This window comes from Hylobates moloch, unplaced genomic scaffold, assembly GCF_009828535.3.
Source record: "Hylobates moloch isolate HMO894 unplaced genomic scaffold, HMol_V3 SCAFFOLD_9, whole genome shotgun sequence".
Taxonomy (NCBI): domain Eukaryota; kingdom Metazoa; phylum Chordata; class Mammalia; order Primates; family Hylobatidae; genus Hylobates; species Hylobates moloch.
In genome coordinates, this window is record NW_026652284.1 from 7,113,735 (window position 1) to 7,135,682 (window position 21,948).

Here is a 21,948-nt window from a genome sequence, read left to right on the forward strand (position 1 = left end):
TATTTAAATCAACAAAAGTGATTTCTCAGCAAATGACTGAAGGATTTTTAAGGTTTAAGAAACTTTTAAAGTACATATGCTGAAAAGATACTTTCAGTTGGATTTTGAGTATATCTAACAGGATATTATTCAGTTGCATAGAGAAAAACCAAGATACCTCATATGTTAGCAGATAGTTCAGTTACATAACAGATTTATCCTCAAGGTATTGAGACTTGCTTGACCTAAAAAATAAAAACTAAAATGCCTGTTTTTCTAGACAGAAAATGTCTTTCCACTTCTCTAAGACATTTATTTTTCATGGATAGTAGAAAGTGTTCTCATAGATGAGTGACACCGCTCTCTGAAAAGCAATTTCTAGACAAATTCCTCCTTTCCCGATACGAGACACTATTTCTGTGAGAAGGCTTCATAAACTGTAACAATCACTGTGGGTGTTATTAAAAGCAGTGGGAATGCTAGTATTTAAATAACCTATTTCTTATAAACTGCTGGCCTAGTCACCTGTGTTCAGTAAAGGCAGGTGCAGTTATTTTACTGGAATAAAACCTTAATTGGAGGAAGAAAAAATAACACTTTTTAGTCACATATTTTCAAACAACATATTTTCTTTTTATTCGAGAACCGGGTTTCCAAACACTTTGCCAGAAGCTGGTAAGTAGTGGTCTCAACGGAGCAGCTCTGCCGTGTGCTTCTGAGAACAGCCCCGAGTCATAGCTGCACTGGGTCATTACCAAGTTCTGAAAATTACGCTTACACTTTTGGCTGTGTTATGTACACTTTTATCCAAGGGACAGTTCTCTAACAATGCGGGGAAGTGTGCTGAGAAGTAAACAGTGCTCTAGGGTCAACAAATGTGTTCTCACACTTCCGTAGCTCAATTTGGCATGAGGCATAGTTTCTAAGTGGCCCGATGTGTTCATGAGAAGTAAGACGTGAATGTGGGATGTGTCATCATGGATGTATTTTAAATCTCCAAAGTAATTTTGTCTCACTTGCCTCTTTTAGGAAATGAATATTTTTGGAACACAGTGGTGTGTGTTAAATTGCAGACAGCATGGTCTGTGTCATTCTTATTGGGCCTCTCTGTCTTTTTTGTTTTGCAATCCAAATGAGATTTCTGGAAAATGGCAAGATCTCTCTTTTCCTAAATTCCCCACAAGCTATTGCAGCTCTCAAAGCAACAGGTAATAATCAGAAAGCCGCATCCGCTGCCCTGTCTATTTTTGACGTCCAGCATTGCGAGAATATTCCCGCTGAACTCCACTGACTCATGAGACATTTCTCTGGCTGAGCATCACTGAGTAGATGTAATGAAGCAGCTTTGCCTTACGCTTTACCCATGGAGCCATTGTTTGCTACAAGTTTCTGAAGCAGGCCTACTTCATTGATTCATAAATGATCATTGGACGTCTGATGGAAGTAAACCCTGTGGGCTTTTGCTGGCTTTCAGTGCTGTTGCTTACGACATCACTTCAGTACATTACAATGCAACTTTTTGGGAAGGGGGAATTGAGACTACAACGGTATCCCAGAGTGGTGATTATTCTCAGCCTAGAATGCTTGGGGAAATACTGGGATTGTCTTTAATGTTAATAGCTGAATGGTAACGGGTCAGTCTTGCTATTCTAATTACTGTAAGTCCGAGCCAGTAAGAGTTCTACTTTGCAAGTTACTGATAGGAGTCAGAAATTTGGCCGCACAGCTCTCCTGAGGGCAGCACTGGCGCTGTGGGAACTGTAGCTTCTGTCCTGCATTGCCTCTATGAGCTCAGGGAAGACTGCTTTGCCTGTCTTCTGTGTAAGGGAATTTAGAAGTAAGTGCAATTATAATTTTTTTTTTTTAGGTAGCCTGGACATTTTTAGATTCAGTTCTTTCTTAGCCCTGAATGAGTCTAACAGTTGTAATTCCTTAAGAGAACCGAGCACTCAGTAACCCTTAGCTAAGTTTGTGTAACATAACAAAAGTTTATCATGCACCTGTGTTCCAAGTTCTATAAGATATGGTGACCACAGGTCCTGGATTTTCAAGTCTAATTCCAATTTAAAAAATTCTTGTCTATATTTACCCAGTTTGTATACTGAAAAATTTGCTTACAACATAGGTAATGTTAATGAAACCAGTTCAGTCCATTGATTTTGGTTTCAGTCTCCAAAATTGAGTTTTTTTCCTTCCTCTGAATTTTTTAGTTGTTTTTACATAATATGAACACAGCATTTGTAAGACAGATTAGTAACAGATGGATAGAAAACCATCTAATTCACTTTTTTTTTTTTTTTTTTAAGACTAACAAGCAGCTCATGCCTGTAATCCCAGCACTTTTGGGAGCTGAGGCAGGAGAATTGCTTAAGGCCAGGAGTTCAAGACCAGCTTGGGCAATATATTTAGATCCCCTGTCTAGACAAAAAAATTTTTAAATTAGCCAGGTATGGTGATGTGTACCTGTAGTCCTAGCTACCTAGGAGGCTAAGGCTAAGGATTGCTTGAGCCCAGAAATTCCAGGCCACAGTGAGCTATGACTGTTCCACTGCACTCCAGGCTGGTCAACCCTGTCTCTAAATAAGTGGAGAAAATAAAAGCTAACAAGCAGGAATAATTATTATTACAAAAGCAGCACATACTAATTGTAGTAAATTCTGGAAATACAAATAACCAAGGAGAATCACCCAGAGATAATAATGGTTAAACTTCTATTTTGTATCCCTCTCATTGGTAAAGATTTATTTTTAATTAACATCTGCCTGAATAATCATTCATGTCCTTAACTAATAACAAGGTGATCTTAAATTTAGCCATTTGCAACACTCTGATTTGAAACATCTATTTCTTAAAATTTCTTTTAAAATTCTAGTATATGTTATTCTAAATAACTTTGGTGATATAATTGTTTTCTGTTTCTTTGGAGGCAATATAACATTCAAACATTATTTTATCTAGTTGATGTTTGATTTAAAACAAAACAAAAATTAAGCCCCACTGTCTCATCCTAATAATCTACTCTCAAGTAACATAAAACTTCATTTATGATTTCACTAGGGCAGATAGTAAGCCTCTCAATTTCATGTTAACTTTCAGAGGTAAGTTAACATCTATATGGTCTATAAATTGCAAATTGGAGAATAAGGCTAAAAATCTCCGTTGATGCTTACAAACATTCTTTTCACACGTTTTAGGATGCTAAATAATTGTGTTGTAAAATCAATAAGTACATTTTATATGAGGGTCTTTCCCCACCAAGAATGTTTTTTATTAATAAAATCAATATAGTGTCTTATAAAAGATGACACCTTAGAATTGAGAAAATGTAATTGTTGTTAATTTCATCTCATACCATGGAAATTTTCCAAATGCATATTTCTTATAAAGTCTTTTGGAAAAAACAATAAAATATTATTTTTAAAAAATTTCTGTGTTATCCTGGGAGATATTTTTAGAGGCAGTGGAATGTTGAAACTATAGGTTTGGAAGTCAGACAAACCTGGGCTCAATTCCCTGCTCTGCCATTTATTAACTGTGTGAATTGGGGCAGATTGCTTAATTCCTATAAATCTCAGGTTCTGCATTTACAAATTAGAGCTAATGGCAGTGTTGTGAGGACTACATAAAGTGACAGATATTAAGTAACCTGTATAGCTATTGGAATTTAATACTTTTCTCTCTCATTTTTCCTTTTTTTTTCTAATTCCTCCTTGAACGACTTTCTATAAAAAATGTTTGTGCCATTTAAGTCATTTTGATGTCATGTATAATGCTAGCATACTATGATAACTTTATCACGAAGCTAAGAACTAAATTCTCCACTTTAACTCAGGAGTTGTGAAAGCCTGGAAAATATATCTGAAAATTGCAGTGTTCTCATTTTTCCTGCGTAGATATTGTACGTGGACATGCACCTCTCCTTAACCTAGTGGTCTGTAAGGCCATCACTAATTCATAGAGTATTTACATGACAACTTTAAAACCGTATGAAAACTTAACTTTTTAATTAGTTCTGAAAGAAACTGAAAAAACTGCAAAAACAAATGTGACCATTTTAACTATAAGGAAAATGTTTTAGGGTATACCTACCCTGACCAGCTGATTATAGATTCTTTGGTATGAAACCACATAAAACATTTCTGTTTTATAATTCACTCTCCTTTTTATTTCATCTCAATGATGAACTTAATATTTCTAAAGCATTCCTGTTGATTCTAGAAAAATTGTGAATGTATAACATCTTTGTGTTTATGCGATCAGATTTTGAGTTCAGAATTCCTCAAATTCTAGACATCTCATCAGTGATGGAGTCACTGTCGCATATTTGTGAATGAGTTCTGTGCTAGTGCAGAAAGAAAACGTAGCATTTGAAGCGGCATGCACACGCTGCGGAAATTCAGCAGATAGGTCTGCACAAGTACAGATATTGCATGTCCAGAGCAAAGTTGGCATCAGTGCATGCCTTGCATTTCCAGCCAAAGGGATGTTAGTATAGATATTGCATGTTTAAAAATTGAACAGACTATAGCATGTTTCAATTTTTAAAAAGCCATTTATTTATCAAGTATGCATGTCCAAAATTAGGGACCTATAGTGATGTACAATTCTATACTGTAATATGACCCAAATTAATCCATGGTATATTTAATTATAAAATTTAAAACTAAATGATATTTGGATCTACTCATGAACATAGCAATGTATTCTAACTGTACCTGTTAACAAAAAAAGATTCAACAGTTTTAGAGATACACTGTTTGTCACTGTCATTTATAAAAATCACACTAGGACCAAGCTAGGGCTTGGTATATGTAGTAAGTAAATCAGACAAATACGCAAGTTTTCAAAGATTATAATTCTTTTTAGTATTACTGATAACATCATAAAGCGTTTCTTCTAAAAGAGAGCATCTTCTTTATGAAGAGATTGTATCAACTTTGCAGAATACTCAGAAATGATTCTGCTTGGAAGTGGTAAATATAAATGTTTTCTTAAATTGCTGTTGTACCATATGTGCCATTCCAGACTCTCAACCTATACAATATAGCAATAACTGATTACTGGTTTTTTCACAATATTTTCTTTCTGCCTGAGTATTATCAAGTTTTACTTGAGGCCGGGCCTGGTAGGCTCATGCCTGTAATTCAAGCACTTTGGGAGGCTGAGGTGGGCAGATCACTTGAGCTCAGGAGTTCAAGACCAGCCTGGCCAACATGGCGAAACGTCATCTCTACTAAAAATACAAAAATTAGCTGAGCGTGGTGGTGCGTGCCTGTAATCCCAGCTACTCGGGAGGCTGAGGCAGGAGAATCACTTGAACCCGGGAGGCAGAAGTTGCAGTGAGCTGAGATCGCACTACCGCATCCAGCCTGGGCAACAGAGTTAGACTCCGTCTCAAAGAAAAAAGTTTTACTTTACCGTTATAACTTAAGATAATAGGAGAGCCTCTTAGAGAATCAGAAAAATATATTTGAGATTATGGCCCTCTGTATAGCACCACGACAAATCCACCTTTTCCTGATCATGCTGTTGCGGTAGAGTATGGTGTCCTAAGAAACTGTTGCTCCTATTTGGCTAAATCAGCCTCTCACACCCATTTTTGGGAAACAAATGTTATTATATGGTTTGCAGTACCACAAACTGTGACTTAAACCACATGCATTGCCTTACATTTGATCATTCTGCTATTAAGGCAGGTTCGTAATTGTCAGTATAGAGAAATACTCTTACAGCAGACAGCTGCTTCCCCAGCACCCCATCTATATCAAGTGGCCATAGCCAAAAAAACTGAGACTGATTTTTATATTAAAAATTACAGATTGGCAGTGATAATAAGTAATTTGCTGATGTGAACTTCCCATGACTCAGTCTATAACAATGTTACTTAAATTTGTTTACTACAGTATGTTTGATGAATAGAACAAAGTACCTTATCAGTATCGCACCCTACGGCTGTCCATCTGGGATCACTGGGAGGAGGAACCTGAATGTCTTTTTAAGTTATAATGTGGAATGGGAGGAAAGTAAGGAATTATAAAAATCAAAGTCTCCACAAAACCTGTGTGAAGGAGTAGAGTTGTACAGATGTATGATTAGGTTCAAGAAAGCTAACAATCTTGAGCCTATGAACAAAGCAGTAGTAGCTTAATCCCTAGATATATTAAAAGCTAAATAGGTTGGGCGCGGTGGCTCACGCCTGTAATCCCAGCACTTTAGGAGGCCGAGGTGGGCGGATCATGAGGTCAGGAGATCGAGACCATCCTGGCTAACATGGTGAAACCCTGTCTCTACTAAAAAATACAGAAAATTAGCCGGGCATGGTGGCGGGCCCTGTAGTCCCAGCTACTCAGGAGGCTGAGTCAGGAGAATGGCATGAACCCGGGAGGCGGAGGTTGCAGTGAGCCGAGATGGTGCTGCTGCACTCCAGCCTGGGTAACAGAGCGAGACTCTGTCTAAAAAAAAAAAAAAAGCTAAATAAATGCATGTACAGTTTCCCTAATTTGCATCATACAGAGTGATAGGACATTAATGGTGGTCCACCAGACTAAAAAGAAAGTTATTTGAATAGTTAAATTTTTAAGATAAACATGTGATTGTCACACTTGATTTAACACATTAGACTTTGATTTTGCTCTATTCTTAGAGCACTTGATGTAGAGCAAAGCTTTAGAATGATTTTTTTTTCACCTTAAGTAGGGTCACATCTTTTCTTTGAGTATTTTCTCCAACAATTTCACAGGAGTTTCTTTTGCCGTCAGTCCCCAAAAGGGTTTTAGTCTTGGCTTTTCAGTTCAGAGGGAGTGGTAATACCCCTTTCCTTTACTTGGTCACAATTCGCTATAGAGTTATTGCCTGCTGTTTTGTTTTGTTTCTTTTCCAGAGTGAAAGAATTGAAAAAGGCCAAGGAACTTGAAGACATACAGCAGCATCCCTTAGCAATGTGACATTGCTTTTCAGACTGTTTTCATTTCTGTTTTTAGCAGAGACATGCAACAACAACACACACGCACACACACACACACACGTACACACACATACAAAATCCCTCTGCAGTTTTGGGGAGATCAGCTGCAGGATTTTAACAGGAATGTTTGGTCATTGCATTTGCACTTTCATGGACAACTTTTAATTTGATCAGCAAGACATCTTGGAACTCAATCTTCTGTTGGATCACGGGAAATCAAGACACCCAGGAGGAATTGAAAGAGGCTTCCTCTTCTCAGGAAGAAGCCATTTCCTTCTCATATAGGGCTGTATTCAAACATCGTGTGGAACTGTACAAATATTTATACCAAAAATATAGATAAGAAAAGGTGGGGCTATACTAGCAACAAAAAAAGAATGCTGTTCCTGCACCTGCTGGTTATTTCCAAGAAGCTGAATCTTTGGGACTGATTCTCAGTGGAGGGCTTAGATCATACAAAAATCTTTATTGGGTCCGTGTGTTCTCATTTCCTTCACTGTTTATTTTTGTTTGTTTGTTTGTTTGTTTTAATCTCTACAGCACACTTAATGCAACTTTTGAAATCTGCAGGTTTTTAATGTCTTGTGGAAATTTGCAGAGGGGCAGGTGTGTGGTAAACGGGTAATGCATGGGAAATAATGAGAAGCAGCTCACAGAGTTTAAACTATTTTCTTGTCCCCACCACCTTCCAAGAACCTGCGAGGGTAGTAATCATCTTGTCCCCTTTTTCATGTTCAGCACTTTAATTTTTTTGCCTTACTTTCATGTGCAATGAGAATTACTTAAGAATTGGTAAAGCATGTAGCCTTTTTTAGTAACCTTGGAAGCTGTAGTAATTCTAAGGAATCATGAACCTTGCCTGGACATTTGCCACCTAAACGATCAGTGTGGTGCTGCATTCTGGCCAGTAAATTCCATGTTTTTGGCTATATCTCATCCAAACTGAGCAGTTTCTGTGTATATATAGAAGGTAGAAATGAAAAGTGAGAAAATATTTGAAAGGGATTATATTAATTGCTAAATATTTTATTCACAAAGGTCAATAACATGGCAAGATAAAATTATTTGTATAGTTTTGTCTGAGCGAGAAAAATGTGGATATACTGTTTGTATATATTGTATATATTAAAACAGAGATATGTGCATGAAACCAAGAAAAAAGAAATGAACAAAAGCAAAGCATTAGTGGCTATGGTCTGTAAAATGAAACAAAAAAACTTTATTTCACTATAAGAGTACTTTATTTTAAATGTTCTTTAGAAGAACATTTTGCTAAAGCATGACTAAACTGCAAAAAAAAAGAGCTACTATATTTAGACTTAGGAAAAAAGGCAGAGTAACATTACTTAAAAAAAAAAAGGATATGTTTACATTTAATTTTGGCTACCAGGACTTTAGTTTAGTTTATTTAAAATTTTTTTGCCAATGGTGCCAAGTAATGTGAATGCTAATACTGCTTAAGAAAATTAAGTTACTTTTGCAAAACAGATAATCATAAGATGAATCAGTATGTAGCTTAACACCATCCACTCACTCCAACAAAGAACACTTAGAATGATTTAAAAAAAAAAAAAAACCTGACAAAAGAAATAGTATGAAAAGTAGAAAAATGTCACGTTTCCATATCTCCTGCTGGAAATCAGAAAATGTAATAAAATTGCACAAAAAATATAACAATGAAAAAGATGCAGACTGGTCTTTTAGAGATGGCATGGTATATTACTATTTCCACATAATGAGGAGCCAAAGAAATCTGATGCTTTTAACAATTAAACTACTAATGTTAAATTGAGAGAATAAAGTTCGCATTTGCTGATGCCAGTTTAAAATTCCCAGGTTATGTCTGAGGATCAGTTGGTGTAAAGCTGAGATGTTTTTTCTTGGTTCTGGCTGCCAACTGTGAGTTAAAACTCAAGGCTTGTTGTGAAGCCTAAAAATATTCACAAATAAGCTTTTAAACTGGTGTCTTTGGAAGGAAGGTAGATACAAAAAGATTGTGGTAAAAACTGGGGTCAGTGCTCTTGGTGCCTTTTCTATAATTGTACTTGTTTTTTAATTACTTCCTTTCACTGCCAACCTCGAATTACTGTACAGTATATGTCTTTCTGCTTGTGATCAGCTTTGACAACAGTGACAGCCCCACAACTAGTAGCCACCTGTACATTTGTAAACTGACCTGACTCAATTTTGTTTTTAAATGTGTGGGTTATGTTGCAGCTGTTGCAGTCCCCCAGATACCTATTATTTTACACAATTTGACCTATAGGAGGACACTGAGTAATTTACAAACACAACTGCATTCATAAATGGGAAGAGAACGTGAAAGCCAGCTCTTTCAGAATATCCTCTATTAATACTGAATTTAGATATCTTTATTCCATTTATTATGGTACAAATAACTGATCTTTTAACCAGAGTAATGACCTCAGTGGATTTGCTTTAACCCTCACGTTTTTTTTTTAATGTTTCACATGTTACATTATTAGCTGAATACGTTAGAAAATGACAGATGATAGAGACTTCCATAGAATTAAGAGGGTTCTCATGGAGGGGATAGGAAGTAGGTTTAAAGCCTACCGGTGTAAACTACCGGTACAACTGTGAATCCTAGGTGAGGCAAAAATGCACTTCCACTGAAACGAAGCATTTCTGATCGCTTTTTCTTGGTTATGAATCTTAATTTCGAATATAAGATGATCGGTAAGCGCAGCTTTCTTGGATAATCTGAATTCCCAAGTGCCAGGAGTAGGATTTCATTATAAAATTAATAGCTAATCTTATTCTATCTCCTGAAGATTTAATTGCTATTCTTGTTACCCATTCGAAATCAGCTGTACTGTGTGAACGAAATAAAGACAATAATACGAACCCCTCTCTGGCTGCACGGTCGCTTATGGCAGTTCCACACAGTAGTTGGCGCCCAATGGGGGGTCCCTGAGACTTGCATGTAAAACTAGTCTAGATGTCTTCTTTTTTGTAAGTTTTATTTTTGTAATTGTGCATGTAAAGCATCATTGAATCAATGGATCTGTTGAAGAACTCAGCTGCTGGAAACCATGCAAAATGTTTTGAATTGCCCTTAAAATATGGAAAATGTTTTCTGAATGCTTTATATTCTTTCTGCTGTAAATTAAAAATGAAGAAAATTTCCCCATATTACGTGTGTGTTTTGCTTTAATGTGATCAGGTAGTGAAATCTAAGGTGATGGGCACATGTTTCAAAACATACGTAATAATGTCAAGTATTTCCTTCTGATCCAGATGTAATGTTCTGACATTGAATGTTACATTGTTTCAGCTAGGTCCATGAAAGAAAAATGTCTTCCAGCTACCATTCAGAGAGCTTTTCCCCTATCTTTCCAGACACCTCTCAACATATCAATCATTTGTGTAAGGCAGTGCAGTTATTTGAAAGATAAAGACATTAATTTAATTCACCTTTTCAGTTACAATCCTCTGAAGTCTTCTAAAAGGCATTTTCCAGCAGATTATGAACGTCATCCTTTCTGAGTATTGTGTCATCGCTGCTCCATTCCCTTTCACTGCAGAGCCTCTCCTTATCTTCCTAGTGCTCCCTCTTCCATCTAATCCATCTGGCCGCTACTGCCAGATAAATTTTTATCATGGATCTCCCACGTCCGTGACTCAATGGTTTCCAGGGCCCATTACAATTAAATGACATTTTTCTTGTTTGTTTATCCTCTTTATTCAGTCTTTTCACTTGTACCCAACTTGCACCCTCTAGGTGGTCTGCGCACACTGCGTCCATTTTCACTGCTGTCTTTGTTCATGGTGTTTGTCCAACCCTTACTTGGAAAGTTCTTTTCCACTAGTACCCAGCTCAAATCCCACCGCCTTTGTGACACTCTCGTTTATTCGAATATATACTAACGTTTCCCTTTTCAAAGTATTCTGTTTAGAGTTGGAAAAAACAGCATAGTATTTAAGTACTGTATTTTTCACTTTTCATCTAAGAGACCCACCAATGACCTATTAGTGTTTTATTTTTTGATGTAGGTAACTGTGTTGGTAGGAATATTTCAGTAACAAATATATACAAGGTAACTCACTGCGTTCAGATTTGTGCTTCCCTCCCTTCGACCAAAACCTGAGGACCTATTCTGTGCTAGGGCCTGAAAATACAGAAATGAAGGAACTATGCCAAGGCTCTCGTAAGCAGATTATAGTATGATCTGCAGTGACAAATATTTGTGTCACCGATGAAAACATGAGCAGGAACCTAACCCAACCCCATGTGACAAATACCCGAAATGGACTTCTATTTCAACTACTTTCTTAGAGAAACATGGTGCCCTCCGGATCACTAGGTTAATCTGGAACATTCAGCAGAAGCCAATCATCTGTCTCTAATACTGTTAGAAATGGTCCCGAGCCCAGAATAACATGAGTTGCCCCCACCCTCACTTATCCACACAGTCCCTCGCCGGTGGCTAATGCACCACGTTTACAGACTACGTCCCCAAGCGCCAGCGCGGACAGCGGTGCGGAGAGGGAGCTGTATTGACCTGCATTCTGCGTTTCAGAGCCCGGACCGCCCTGGGACCCCGGTGGCCCTCAAGTTCCCAAGTGACCTCGTCCGGGGAGGGGACGTCTCGCTCTGACCCCGCCCTGGACGCGCCCACCCACGACGGCCCCGTCCACTTCCGGCGCGCCTCCTCTGTGCCCCGCCCACTCCCGCCGGCCCCGCCTAGTGACGTCTTTGCCCCGCGCCGCGCCGTCCCGCCCATCTCCCTGGCCTCCGGTCCCAACTTCGTTTCTCTACTGACCCTCGCTCATCGCCGCCGCCGCCGCCAAAATGTGAGTGACGCTACGCGACGCGGGCGGCTTCGGGACCCGCAGGCGGCAGCTCGCGCTGGGACCGCCATACTGCCCAGTTGCCGCCGGCCGCCACTCGGACGCAGACCGGGGCTGCGCGGGGATCCCGAGGCCTGGGGGTGGGCGGTGGCCCTTGGGTCGCGGGCTGCAGACGGGCCGGGCGGGTCCCGCGTCCATCGGGCGGACGCGGAAGGGGCAAGGGCGGGGCGGTGAGGCGCTTCCCGGAGGAAGTGAGCTGCCAGCCCGCAGCCCGCTCCTCGCCCCTTCCACTTCTAGTCCCCGAGGTCCCTGAGAGGAACGGGGACGACAGCCCTGGTTCGGGAGCGCCTGCTCTCGGCCCGGTGCTGCACTGGGCCCCGGAAGTTGCGAAAGAAAGGACCTCGGCCCTGTCCTGAGCCCCTATGGGCCGAAGGGCTCCTTGCCTAGCTAGGGGCATCTGCACTGGAAAGATCACTTAACCGTGGGCCTTCGCTCTCTTAAGCGAAAGCACCTTGCAAACCCGTGCTTCCAGTGGTAAGACTCAGAGAATGCTAATGGTTAAGAATCACAAGGACTCCCTCTTCCACCTCCATTCTGCTCATTGCTCACCGTCGGAGGAAGCCCCGGGTTTCTTCCAGGAGCTGGGGACCCCCCTCGAAATGTTCCTGCTGAGGCTGCTGTGCCAATAGATCACAGTGGTTAAGATCTAGATCCAAGGTACACAGGACCTGATCTAAAAACAAGCTGTCCTGCAGCCAGCTGTGTTGACTTTCTAAACCTCACTTTAACTCATCTGTAAAATGGGAGTAATATTCCCCTCAGAGAGTTGTGAGGGTTAAAGGAGAAAACGCATGGAAAGAGTCTAGCACCACGGCATGGTCCTTACTTATCTACCAGACACTAAACTCTGTGAGGACGGTGATGAGAGCTGTTGTAGCCCTGGTCATTGACACATGACAGATGTAAAGTGACTGTTCAAACAGTCCATCAGACTGTTGTATACCAAGGCACATGCTAGGTGCTATCTAGGATACAGAGAAGAGAGTAAGAAGACCCAGGAACCTGTGATCTATTCGAGGAGGCGGGATTTTATACCTGAAAAACCGAAGTGATACTTTCCAAGTAATGGAGCCAATAATGACTTCAGAGTCAGAGTGGTTAAGAAAGATCTGCATGGGGAGAAATAAAGCCTTTGATGAAGATTTTAAAAGATGAGTACCTTCCTGGGCCGGGCGCGGTGGCTCATGCCTGTAATCCCAGCACTTTGGGAGGCCGAGGCGGACGGATCACCTGAGGTCAGGAGTTCGAGACCAGCTTGACCAACATGGTGAAACCCCGTCTCTACTAAAAAATACAAAATTAGCCGGGCGTGGTGGCACATGCCTGTAATCCCAGCTACTTGGGAGACTGAGGCAAGAGAATTGCTTGAACCCAGGAAGCGGAGGTTACAGTGAGCTGAGATCGCGCCATTGCACTCCAGCCTGGGCAACAGGAGCAAAACTCCCTCTCTCAAAAGAGGGGGAAAAAAAAGAGTACCTTCCTAAAAGAGGAGGCATTTCTTCAGCACACCTTTCCACTCACATCACCCGCTCCCTGCATCCCAGTTTTCCTGACTCTGTTTCTGTAAATTAATCTATTTTTCCATATTGGAAAAAGGGCATTCTATAACTGTTTGTAACTATGAAAACAGTTCCTGCCACAGTGAAAAGATGAGAGTACTGAGTACATTCAAGCAGATGTGTGCCTTAGAACAAGTTTCAAAAATGGACAGTAGAGCTTACCTATCGTGGGATCAGATACTTCAGGGATACAAAGTAGGTCCTATTAAACCTTAACGTTTGTCCCTTTAGTAGGTGGTACAGTCTTGGAAATTATAGAGAAATTAGAAGAAATGCAATTAAAACTTTCGTTCATTGCTTCGAGAAGAATTTCTTTTTCTGCTTTAGTTCTAATGTAAGAGATTGTTAACAGTGAGAGTCCCGGAGTAACATCTTTATACTTAAGAAAATGTATTTGGAATTGTAATTTACTCATGCTCCTGCCTTTACATGTTCCAGGTCTACAGGTCCAACTGCTGCCACTGGCAGTAATCGAAGACTTCAGCAGACACAAAATCAAGTAGATGAGGTATTGCTCTGAAATGTTGGAAATATGAATTTTAAACAAGTATGAGTACTCTGGAAATCTGTTTAGAAAAAGTATCATCAAAGTGTGAATGTAAAGCAAATTCTGACTGTATCATAATTGTAACAAAACTTTGCTCCCTGCTGTGCTGGAAGATCTAAGCAAAAGTCAGACTTCCTAGGTTTCATGCTTGTTTTCCTGTGATAGAAACCTGCTCATAACATTTAGCTCAGGAAAAATAAAAAATCATATGCCTAAAATATGAACACCACTCCCTGAGTGCATTCCCCAAGAACCACTTTATAAAATAGGATAATACAATGTTAAGGATTAGGTCTTTAGATTGCTCAAGCCAAGACCAATTCTGATCAGATTTTTTATCAGAATGCTTTGTCTACTTACTAATTGTCCAGCCTGAGCAAGCTTCTCTGTAGAATTCATCTCTAATGGTTGTCCATTGACACACACAAAGTAGATACTGTCAAACTCCATTAGCTCAGCAAATCTCTATTTGTAGAATTCTTGAGCTAGAGGACCTTCGTCTTTTGTTCTGCGCTGTATGTGGAGAACCACAGCAAAAGATTGAGAATTTCAGACTAGTATTTCCACATTCCTAAAAGCTGTCACTGTCCGACAAATATATTTCGGTCTTTCTGCATTTAGCTGCCCTAAAAAAACAGTTAAAGTTATGTCAGATACTGTTGTTAAATAATATAGTAATGTTTTGATCTGATGGTTTTGTTCATGAACTTAAAAACATTTTAGATTTTCACAGTAAGAAACCCATTGTAATTCTGTCCTGCCTGAAACTTCTGTTTACTTACAAAATCAAATTGGATTTTTTTTTAACCAAAGGAATTTTAAGGAGAGTTGTTTTTTTACTGAGGCAAAATTACCATAACATACAACTAAACATTTTAAACTGTATATAATTGAGTGTTATTTAGTATATTCATAATATTTTGCAACCATTACCTCTTTCTATTTTCAAAACTTTTTCATCACCCCATAACACCTCATACCCATTTAGTAATCATTCACTATTTTCCCTTCCTCCCATTCTCTGGTTACCTCTAATCAGCTCTCTCTTTCTGTGGATTTGCCTGTTCTGGGTATGTCGTATAAAAGGAATCATACAATTTGTGGCCTTTTGCATCTGTCTTCTTTCACTTAGCACAAAGTTTTTCAATTCATTCAAGTTGTAACGTGTTGTACCATGTTCCTTTTTCCCGTTGAGTAATCCATTGTATGTGTATACACAATTTGTTGAGCCATTCGTTTGTTAGTCTTTGAGTTGTTTCCACCTTTCAGCAATTATGAATAATGCTGTTATAAATATTCACAGGAAAGATTTTGTTTAGACATAGGCTTTCATTTCTCTTGAATATATACCTAGGAGTAGCATTGCTAGGTCTTAGTAACTGTATGTTTAATTTCACGAGGAACTGCCAAATTGTTTTCCACAATAGCTGCACCATTTTATTTTCCCACCAGTAATGTCCAAGAGTTCCTGTTTCTCCACATCCTTGCCAACACTTGTTTTCCATTTTGATTATAACCGTCCTACTGAGCTCTTTGGGTTTTCATTTGCGTTTCTCTCTCTAATGATTAGTGATGTTAAGCATCTTCTCATGTGCTTATTGGCCATTTGTATGTCTTTGAAGAAATGTCTGTTCAGGCTTTGCCCATTTTTTAATTGGGTTGTTTGAGTTATGAGAGTTTTTTATGTATTTTGGATATTAAATCTTTCTTCATCAGACGTGATTTGCAAATACTTTCTCCCATTCTGTGGCTTGTCTTTTACATCCTTTTTTATTTATTTTTATTTATTTATTTTTTTTTTTTGAGACGGAGTCTTGCTGTGTCGCCGAGGCTGGAGTGCAGTGGTGCAATCTCAGCTCACTGCAGCCTCCAAGCCCCAGGTTCAAGTGATTCTCCTGCCTCAGCCCCCAGAGTAGCTGGGATTACAGGCGCCCGCCACTTTGCCCGGCTAATTTTTTGTATTTTTAGTAGAGACAGTGGTTCACCATGTTGGTCAGGCTGGTCTCAAACTCTTGATCTCAGGTGATCCACCTGCCTGGGCCTCCCAAAGTGCTGGGAATATAGGCATGAGCCACCGCACCTGGCCTGATAATGTTCTTTGATGCACAAAAGTTTTTGATTTTTATGAAGTCCAATGTATCTGCTTTTCCTTTTGTTGTTCTTGATTTTGGTATCAAATCTAAGAATCCACAGTCAAATCCAAAGTAATGAAGATTTACCCTTATGTTTTCTTCTAAGAGTTGTATGGCTTTAGCTCTTACACTTAGATTATTGATCCATTTTGAGTTACTTTTTGTATATAGGGTGAGGTGGGGATTCAGCTTCATTCTTTTGCATGTTGGCTCTTCAGTTGGCCCAGACTGTTTATTGAAAAGACTGTTGGATGGCCTTGGCACTCTTGTCAAAAATTAGTTGGCCATAGATGCTTGGGTTGATTTCTAGACTCTCAGTTCTATTCCATCAGTCTGTATGTTTGTCCTTATGCCAGTACCACACTGTTTTGATTACTGTAGCTTCGTAGTAAGTTTTGAAATTGGGAGGTGACTTTGGGGAGTACTGCCCCCTTAGCAGTATTAAGTCTTCCAGTGTGTGAACATAGGATGTTTCCCCATTTAATGATGTCTCTTAGCAATTTCTCTTAGCAATTTTTTCTAGTTTCATTGTCCAAGTTGTTCACCTTTTGGTTAAATTTATTCCTAGGTATTTTATTCTGTTAGATGCTATTGTAAACACAATTGTTTCCTTAATTTCCTTTTCAGATTGTTGCTGGTGTATAGAAACACAACTGATTTCTATGTGTTGTTGTTGTACCCTGCAACTTTGCTGAATTTGTTAGCTCTAGCAGTTTGTTGTGGATTCTTTGGTATTTTTTATATAGAGAGAATCATCTGCAAATACAGATAGGTTTATTCTTCTTTTCCAATTTGGATGCCTTTTCTTTCTCTTGACTAATTGCTCTATTCAGAACTTCCAGTACAGTATTGAGTGGCAGTGTGAAACTGAGCATCCTTGCCTCGTTCCTGATCTTAGGGGGGAAGTCTTTCACCACTGAGCATGATATTAGTTGTGGATTTTCCCATAAATGCCCTTTATCATATTAAGGAAATTCCCTTCTATCCTTAATATGCTGATTGTTTTGATCATGAAAGAGTGAGCCCATTTTTTTTAAAGTGAAAGTTTGGCTCAAAGTAATGAAGTGCTGACCTGAAAGAACAATGTGCCCGTAGACAGTCTTTGAAGTCTCTGTGCCTCCATTTTTTTGAGGCGGAGTCTCATTCTGTCGCCCAGGTTGAAGTGCAATGGTGCAATCTCACCTCACTGCAACCTCCTCCTCCTGGGTTTAAGCGAGTCTCCTGCCTCAGCCTCCTGAGTAGTTGGGATTACAAGCACCCAGCACCCCTCCCGGCTAATTTTCTTATATTTTTAGTACTGAGACAGAGTTTCCCCATGTTGGCCAGGTTGGTCTTGAACTCCTGACCACAGGTGATCCACCCGCCTCAGCCTCCCAAAGTGCTAGGATTACAGGCGTGAGCCACCGCACCTGGCCCTGTTCCTCCATTCTTTGTGCATTACTTGCTGTGATCACACTCATCTAGGTGGTGGACATAATGCGAGTTAACGTGGACAAGGTTCTGGAAAGAGACCAGAAGCTCTCTGAGTTAGACGACCGTGCAGACGCACTGCAGGCAGGCGCTTCTCAATTTGAAACGAGCGCAGCCAAGTTGAAGAGGAAATATTGGTGGAAGAATTGCAAGGTAATTATCTTTTAAGTCACCTTTACATTTAAGCCCCCTTCTCCATTCTCAGAGAATTAACAGGCTACAGATAATGGACTTTCATGACTCTGGGAGGTGGGTTTGACTTCCTCCACATGGAAATGTGGGTCCACTGTGAATCTGAAACATTGACTGCGTACCCTTTCCTAGCCCCACACTAGGAATCCTCTACGTGCTGTGGCTGATCTTCAGAAGATGCAGGTAGAACAGGAATATCCAAAATCACTCACAGTCATCAGCCCCTCCCAACCCTCTACCCCAGCAGGGCACCAAACAGATAGGAGAGGGCTGGAATTGGTCAGTTTTCTTATAGTTCTGTGAATGGTTCCAAGGTCAAGGGAAAGAAATGCTAGAAAGCCACAGTGTGCCCAACAGAAGAGTAGAAAGCAGCTCTCCCAGGAGCACGAGCCAAAGCAGATTTTATACAGTTAGCGTGCTGGGACCAGATCCAGATGTATCCTGTCCTCTACCTTGTTTACAGGTGACACTTTGAGACACAGGGCAAGCTGAGCAGCCTTTCCATATGTGGAAAACTTGTATACACAAACAAATGCCTAGCTAGAGGCCACACATCATTTGAACATCCTTTAAAAAGCAGATAAGTTACCTTCAGGCCCTAATTGAGAACATTTAATTTAGGCTTTAGAAATTATGAATTATTCCAGACTGTATGCACCTGAATTTCCCTTTCTGTGACTAGACGAATATTATATGATACTCTTCAACAAGCATGTTACGTCTGCATTTGAAATGTGATATGGACATATGTTTTGTTACAGATGTGGGCAATCGGGATTACTGTTCTGGTTATCATCATCATCATCATCATTGGTGAGTTACCCTTTTCTAAACTGATTGGAAAAGTCTTCTCCATGTGTTCACAGACCATTGATTTTGTGTACAAGAACTCAGATTAAAATTTCCCTCCGAAATGTTAGTTTTGGTTAGGTGCGGTGACTCATACCTGTAATCCCAAAGCTTTGGGAGGCCAGGAGTTTGAGACCAGCCTGGGCAACATAGCGTCTCTACAAACAATTGTTAATTAACCAGGCATGGTAGTGCACACCGGTAAGTCCCAGCTACTCAGGAGGCTGAGACAGGAGGATTGCTTGAGCCCAGGAATTCAAGGCTGCAGTGAGCCATGATCATGCCACTGCACTCTAGTCTGGGTGACAGAGTAAGACCTTTTCTCAAAAAAAATAAAGGTTCGTTTATTCTAAGGTTTTCAGTTTTCTTTAATAAATGTTTTAAGTGCTTGAGTTTTGTATAAGTCTGAGATTTGATATAAACATTAATCCTTTGAAGTTAGAGAAAATTTATTCATTTCCACTTCTTTTCTCTGAATATATTTTTTTCATATATTTCCTTTTATGTAATGTAGTGGTTAAAAGCATGGAGTACCTGTGATCCATCCTGGTTCCACCACCATCCAGCTGTATGGCTGTGGACAAGTGGACAAGCAATTTAATATCTCTGGGTTTCTGTTTCCTCATTTGTAAAATGGGGATAATAATAGTACCTGCCTTGTTTGTTTGTTTGTTAAAGGACAGATCTGGTAAATATATAAAAATTGGCCGGGCTTGGTGGCTCACGCCTGTAATGCCAGCACTTTGGGAGGCTGAGGCAGGCAGATCACGAGGTCAGGAGATCAAGACCATCCTGGCTAACACGGTGAAACCCCGTCTCTACTAAAAATACAAAAAATTAGTCAGGCGTGGTCGTGGGCGCCTGTAGTCCCAGCTACTTGGGAGGCTGAGGCAGGAGAATGGCACGAACCTGGGAGGCGGAGCTTGCAGTGAGCCAAGATCGTGCCACTGCACTCCAGCCTGGGCGACAGAGCAAGACTCTGTCTCAAAAAAATAAATAAAATAAATAAAGATTGCTTAGGTTGGTGCCTGGCATATAATAATAAAAATAATAGCTATATAAATAAATAATATATGTATACACACACACATACAACTATTATTATATAATATTCAAACAGCTCATTGCCATCTGTAGCCCAGTACATGAGAACCAAAACATGACTTCTTTCATTGATAGATGGATGTTAGTGGATGTTTCCTTTTAGCAGGAAGGTACAGTTACTTGGATCCTTTTGACTCTAGTCTCCTTCCTCTAGCCCTCTATAGAATGGAGAGAAGCCAGTAGTAGGAAATCAGCCCAGTCTAATTTCTGATCACATTTAGACTGCAGCAATTGGATGTTGGCTTGGGATTCACACTGAGAGACTAACCTGCTGTTTCTCCTGCCTTTTTGCATCTCTCCTCCTTCTTAGTGTGGGTTGTCTCTTCATGAAGAACCAGCGGAACTCAAAAGTGCTGTTCAAGAAACCTCTTCAAGACTTTTGACTTAGAACCTGCTATATTATCAAGCTTACCTACTGTTATCTCTAAAATATTTTTTTGTTAATGTAAAGTTGAATTTCTAGGAAACATGCCTTTGTTTTTTAATATGCACTCCAAATTAGAAGTAAGGCCAGCCCCGTCCACATTTTGCACAGTGCCTTTACAGATTTACGTATGGGCTGATGAAGAGGCCTTCGTAAGTTCCAGAGTGCTATAATCTAGATGTAATGTTGTCACTAATTAATTGCCATTACTCCCAGTTAGTTACCCTTGTCATTCGGCATTATTTTCAGAACCACATTTTAAACCTTTGGGTAATCAGATTTCCAACTTGTGCCTTCCAGAAAAAAAACACTACTGCCTAACACAAGTCTGTGATAACAACAGGCTGTGCCTTATTTTGATAATTTTCTGATTCCCTAGAAGAGAACCCTCTACTTTTTGTAAGCACTACTGACTCTTGCTGTATTTAAGATAAGATGCTGGTGAAGAGCTTTTGCTCTTGCATTAGATTTGAAGATGTTTACGTTGTTGTTATTGTTATGTATCACTTGCTAAAAATATTGTTTTAATCAGAAATAACCTCTTTAAAAAATTTTTGAAAGAACTATGGCTATGACCAAAGCTTCTATTTTGCCAAAAAGTTAAATACCGATAAAATGGCCTTCAGTGTATTCCTGACAGTTAAATTCAGAAACGTGCCAAATGGAACTCAAGGTGCCCCTTCAGAATTAAAATCATTACCTTGTGTGTGAACCTTCTACATCTTAATAGGCCTTTCTTCTTTTTGAAAGGCTGTAGACAGTGTGGCTCCCCTTCTGATTCAGTATTTTGCATGCGGGTTAGAGGTTTGAGGTAGACTCTGACCGTCTCCTAAAAGAGTTTTACCCAGCAGTTGGCAGATTATCAGCTGTGGACTCCAACATGTTTCTGATAATTATGCAAGCAACAATTCTGTAGCCTCAAGTAAGACCACCTGTGAACTTGATCATTATCTGGCCCAAATATGAAGATAAACTATAACTTTTTGGAGTTTGTTTCCTATTTGTATTCACATTCTGCTTCCTAAATCAGTTTTCTAAATTAGGCCTGCAATTAGGCATTGGTCAGGGGTGAATGGCTCTTTTCACAGAGAGTAGCCAACCAGAGACCTTTGCTTTGATATCATCAGCTGCAGAGAATGTTGTTGATGGGATGCTGGAAGCAGAAACTTTGTCATCGGAGAAACTTTCCTTGTATGCATGAGACTCAACATCAGGATACACAGCTTAAAGGTGGGAATTCAGGTATGAAAGAAAACAGGCAAGGAGGCACTGAGGGAGAAAGACACAGACTTTATCGCTCTGTGGCTCATCGTTACTGGAATATTCTAAAACTCTTGTTCACATGCTATTATGACTTACAAAGCAGCAACAGCTGAGGCGCACCAGGACCCAGCTTCCATTTCTCTAACGTCTGTTCCCTTAACACCGCTGAAATGATTTACTGTTGAAGACATGCCTTGCGGTGTGGCCAGCTGTGAGGAGAAAGCAGCTGGCAGTGTTAGGACATTAGCCCACCCTCAGCGCAGGGTCTCTGGCCGGGTCTGACTCTGAAACCTTGGTACTCGCCCCTTGGCCACAGTGCTCAGACCCATGTAACCCACTGGCTCCTGCATTAACCCAGAAATACCTCGCTTGTATCTGTGCACTTAGCTGGGAACTTACCCACTGTAATCACCTAAATAAAGTGTTTATAAACATGATTGTGGCACCTGTGCTCCTTGTAGAGGAATAGCTGCGCCTGGTCCAAGTCCTAAAACTGCCATTCCTTGCTGCTCCCCATACCTGTCCCTTAGAAGCCCTGAAACTGTGTCTCCCCTTTTCTCACCAGCCCCTCTCTAGGTACTCTACCTTTT

General features: G+C 40.0%; 2 protein-coding genes across 22 annotated transcripts in view; both read left to right on the forward strand.

Moving 5' to 3' along the window:
* Window positions 1-10,099, forward strand: part of CAMTA1 (calmodulin binding transcription activator 1) — a 975,709-nt gene extending 965,610 nt beyond the window's left edge. For all 21 annotated transcript variants that reach the window (XM_032758772.2, XM_058443996.1, XM_032758776.2 and 18 more), the window contains one exon: window positions 6,860-10,099. In XM_032758772.2, coding sequence (XP_032614663.1) covers window positions 6,860-6,892 — 33 coding nt within the window. In that variant the 3' untranslated portion in view covers window positions 6,893-10,099. The remainder of the gene's footprint in view (window positions 1-6,859) is intronic.
* Window positions 10,100-11,655: 1,556 nt separating this feature from the next.
* VAMP3 (vesicle associated membrane protein 3) lies at window positions 11,656-21,541 on the forward strand. The gene is made up of 5 exons (XM_032758796.2): window positions 11,656-11,761; window positions 13,816-13,885; window positions 17,521-17,679; window positions 18,480-18,531; window positions 19,982-21,541. Coding segments are annotated over exons 1-5 (303 nt in total). The 5' UTR covers window positions 11,656-11,759; the 3' UTR covers window positions 20,002-21,541.
* The last annotated feature ends 407 nt before the right edge of the window (window positions 21,542-21,948 follow it).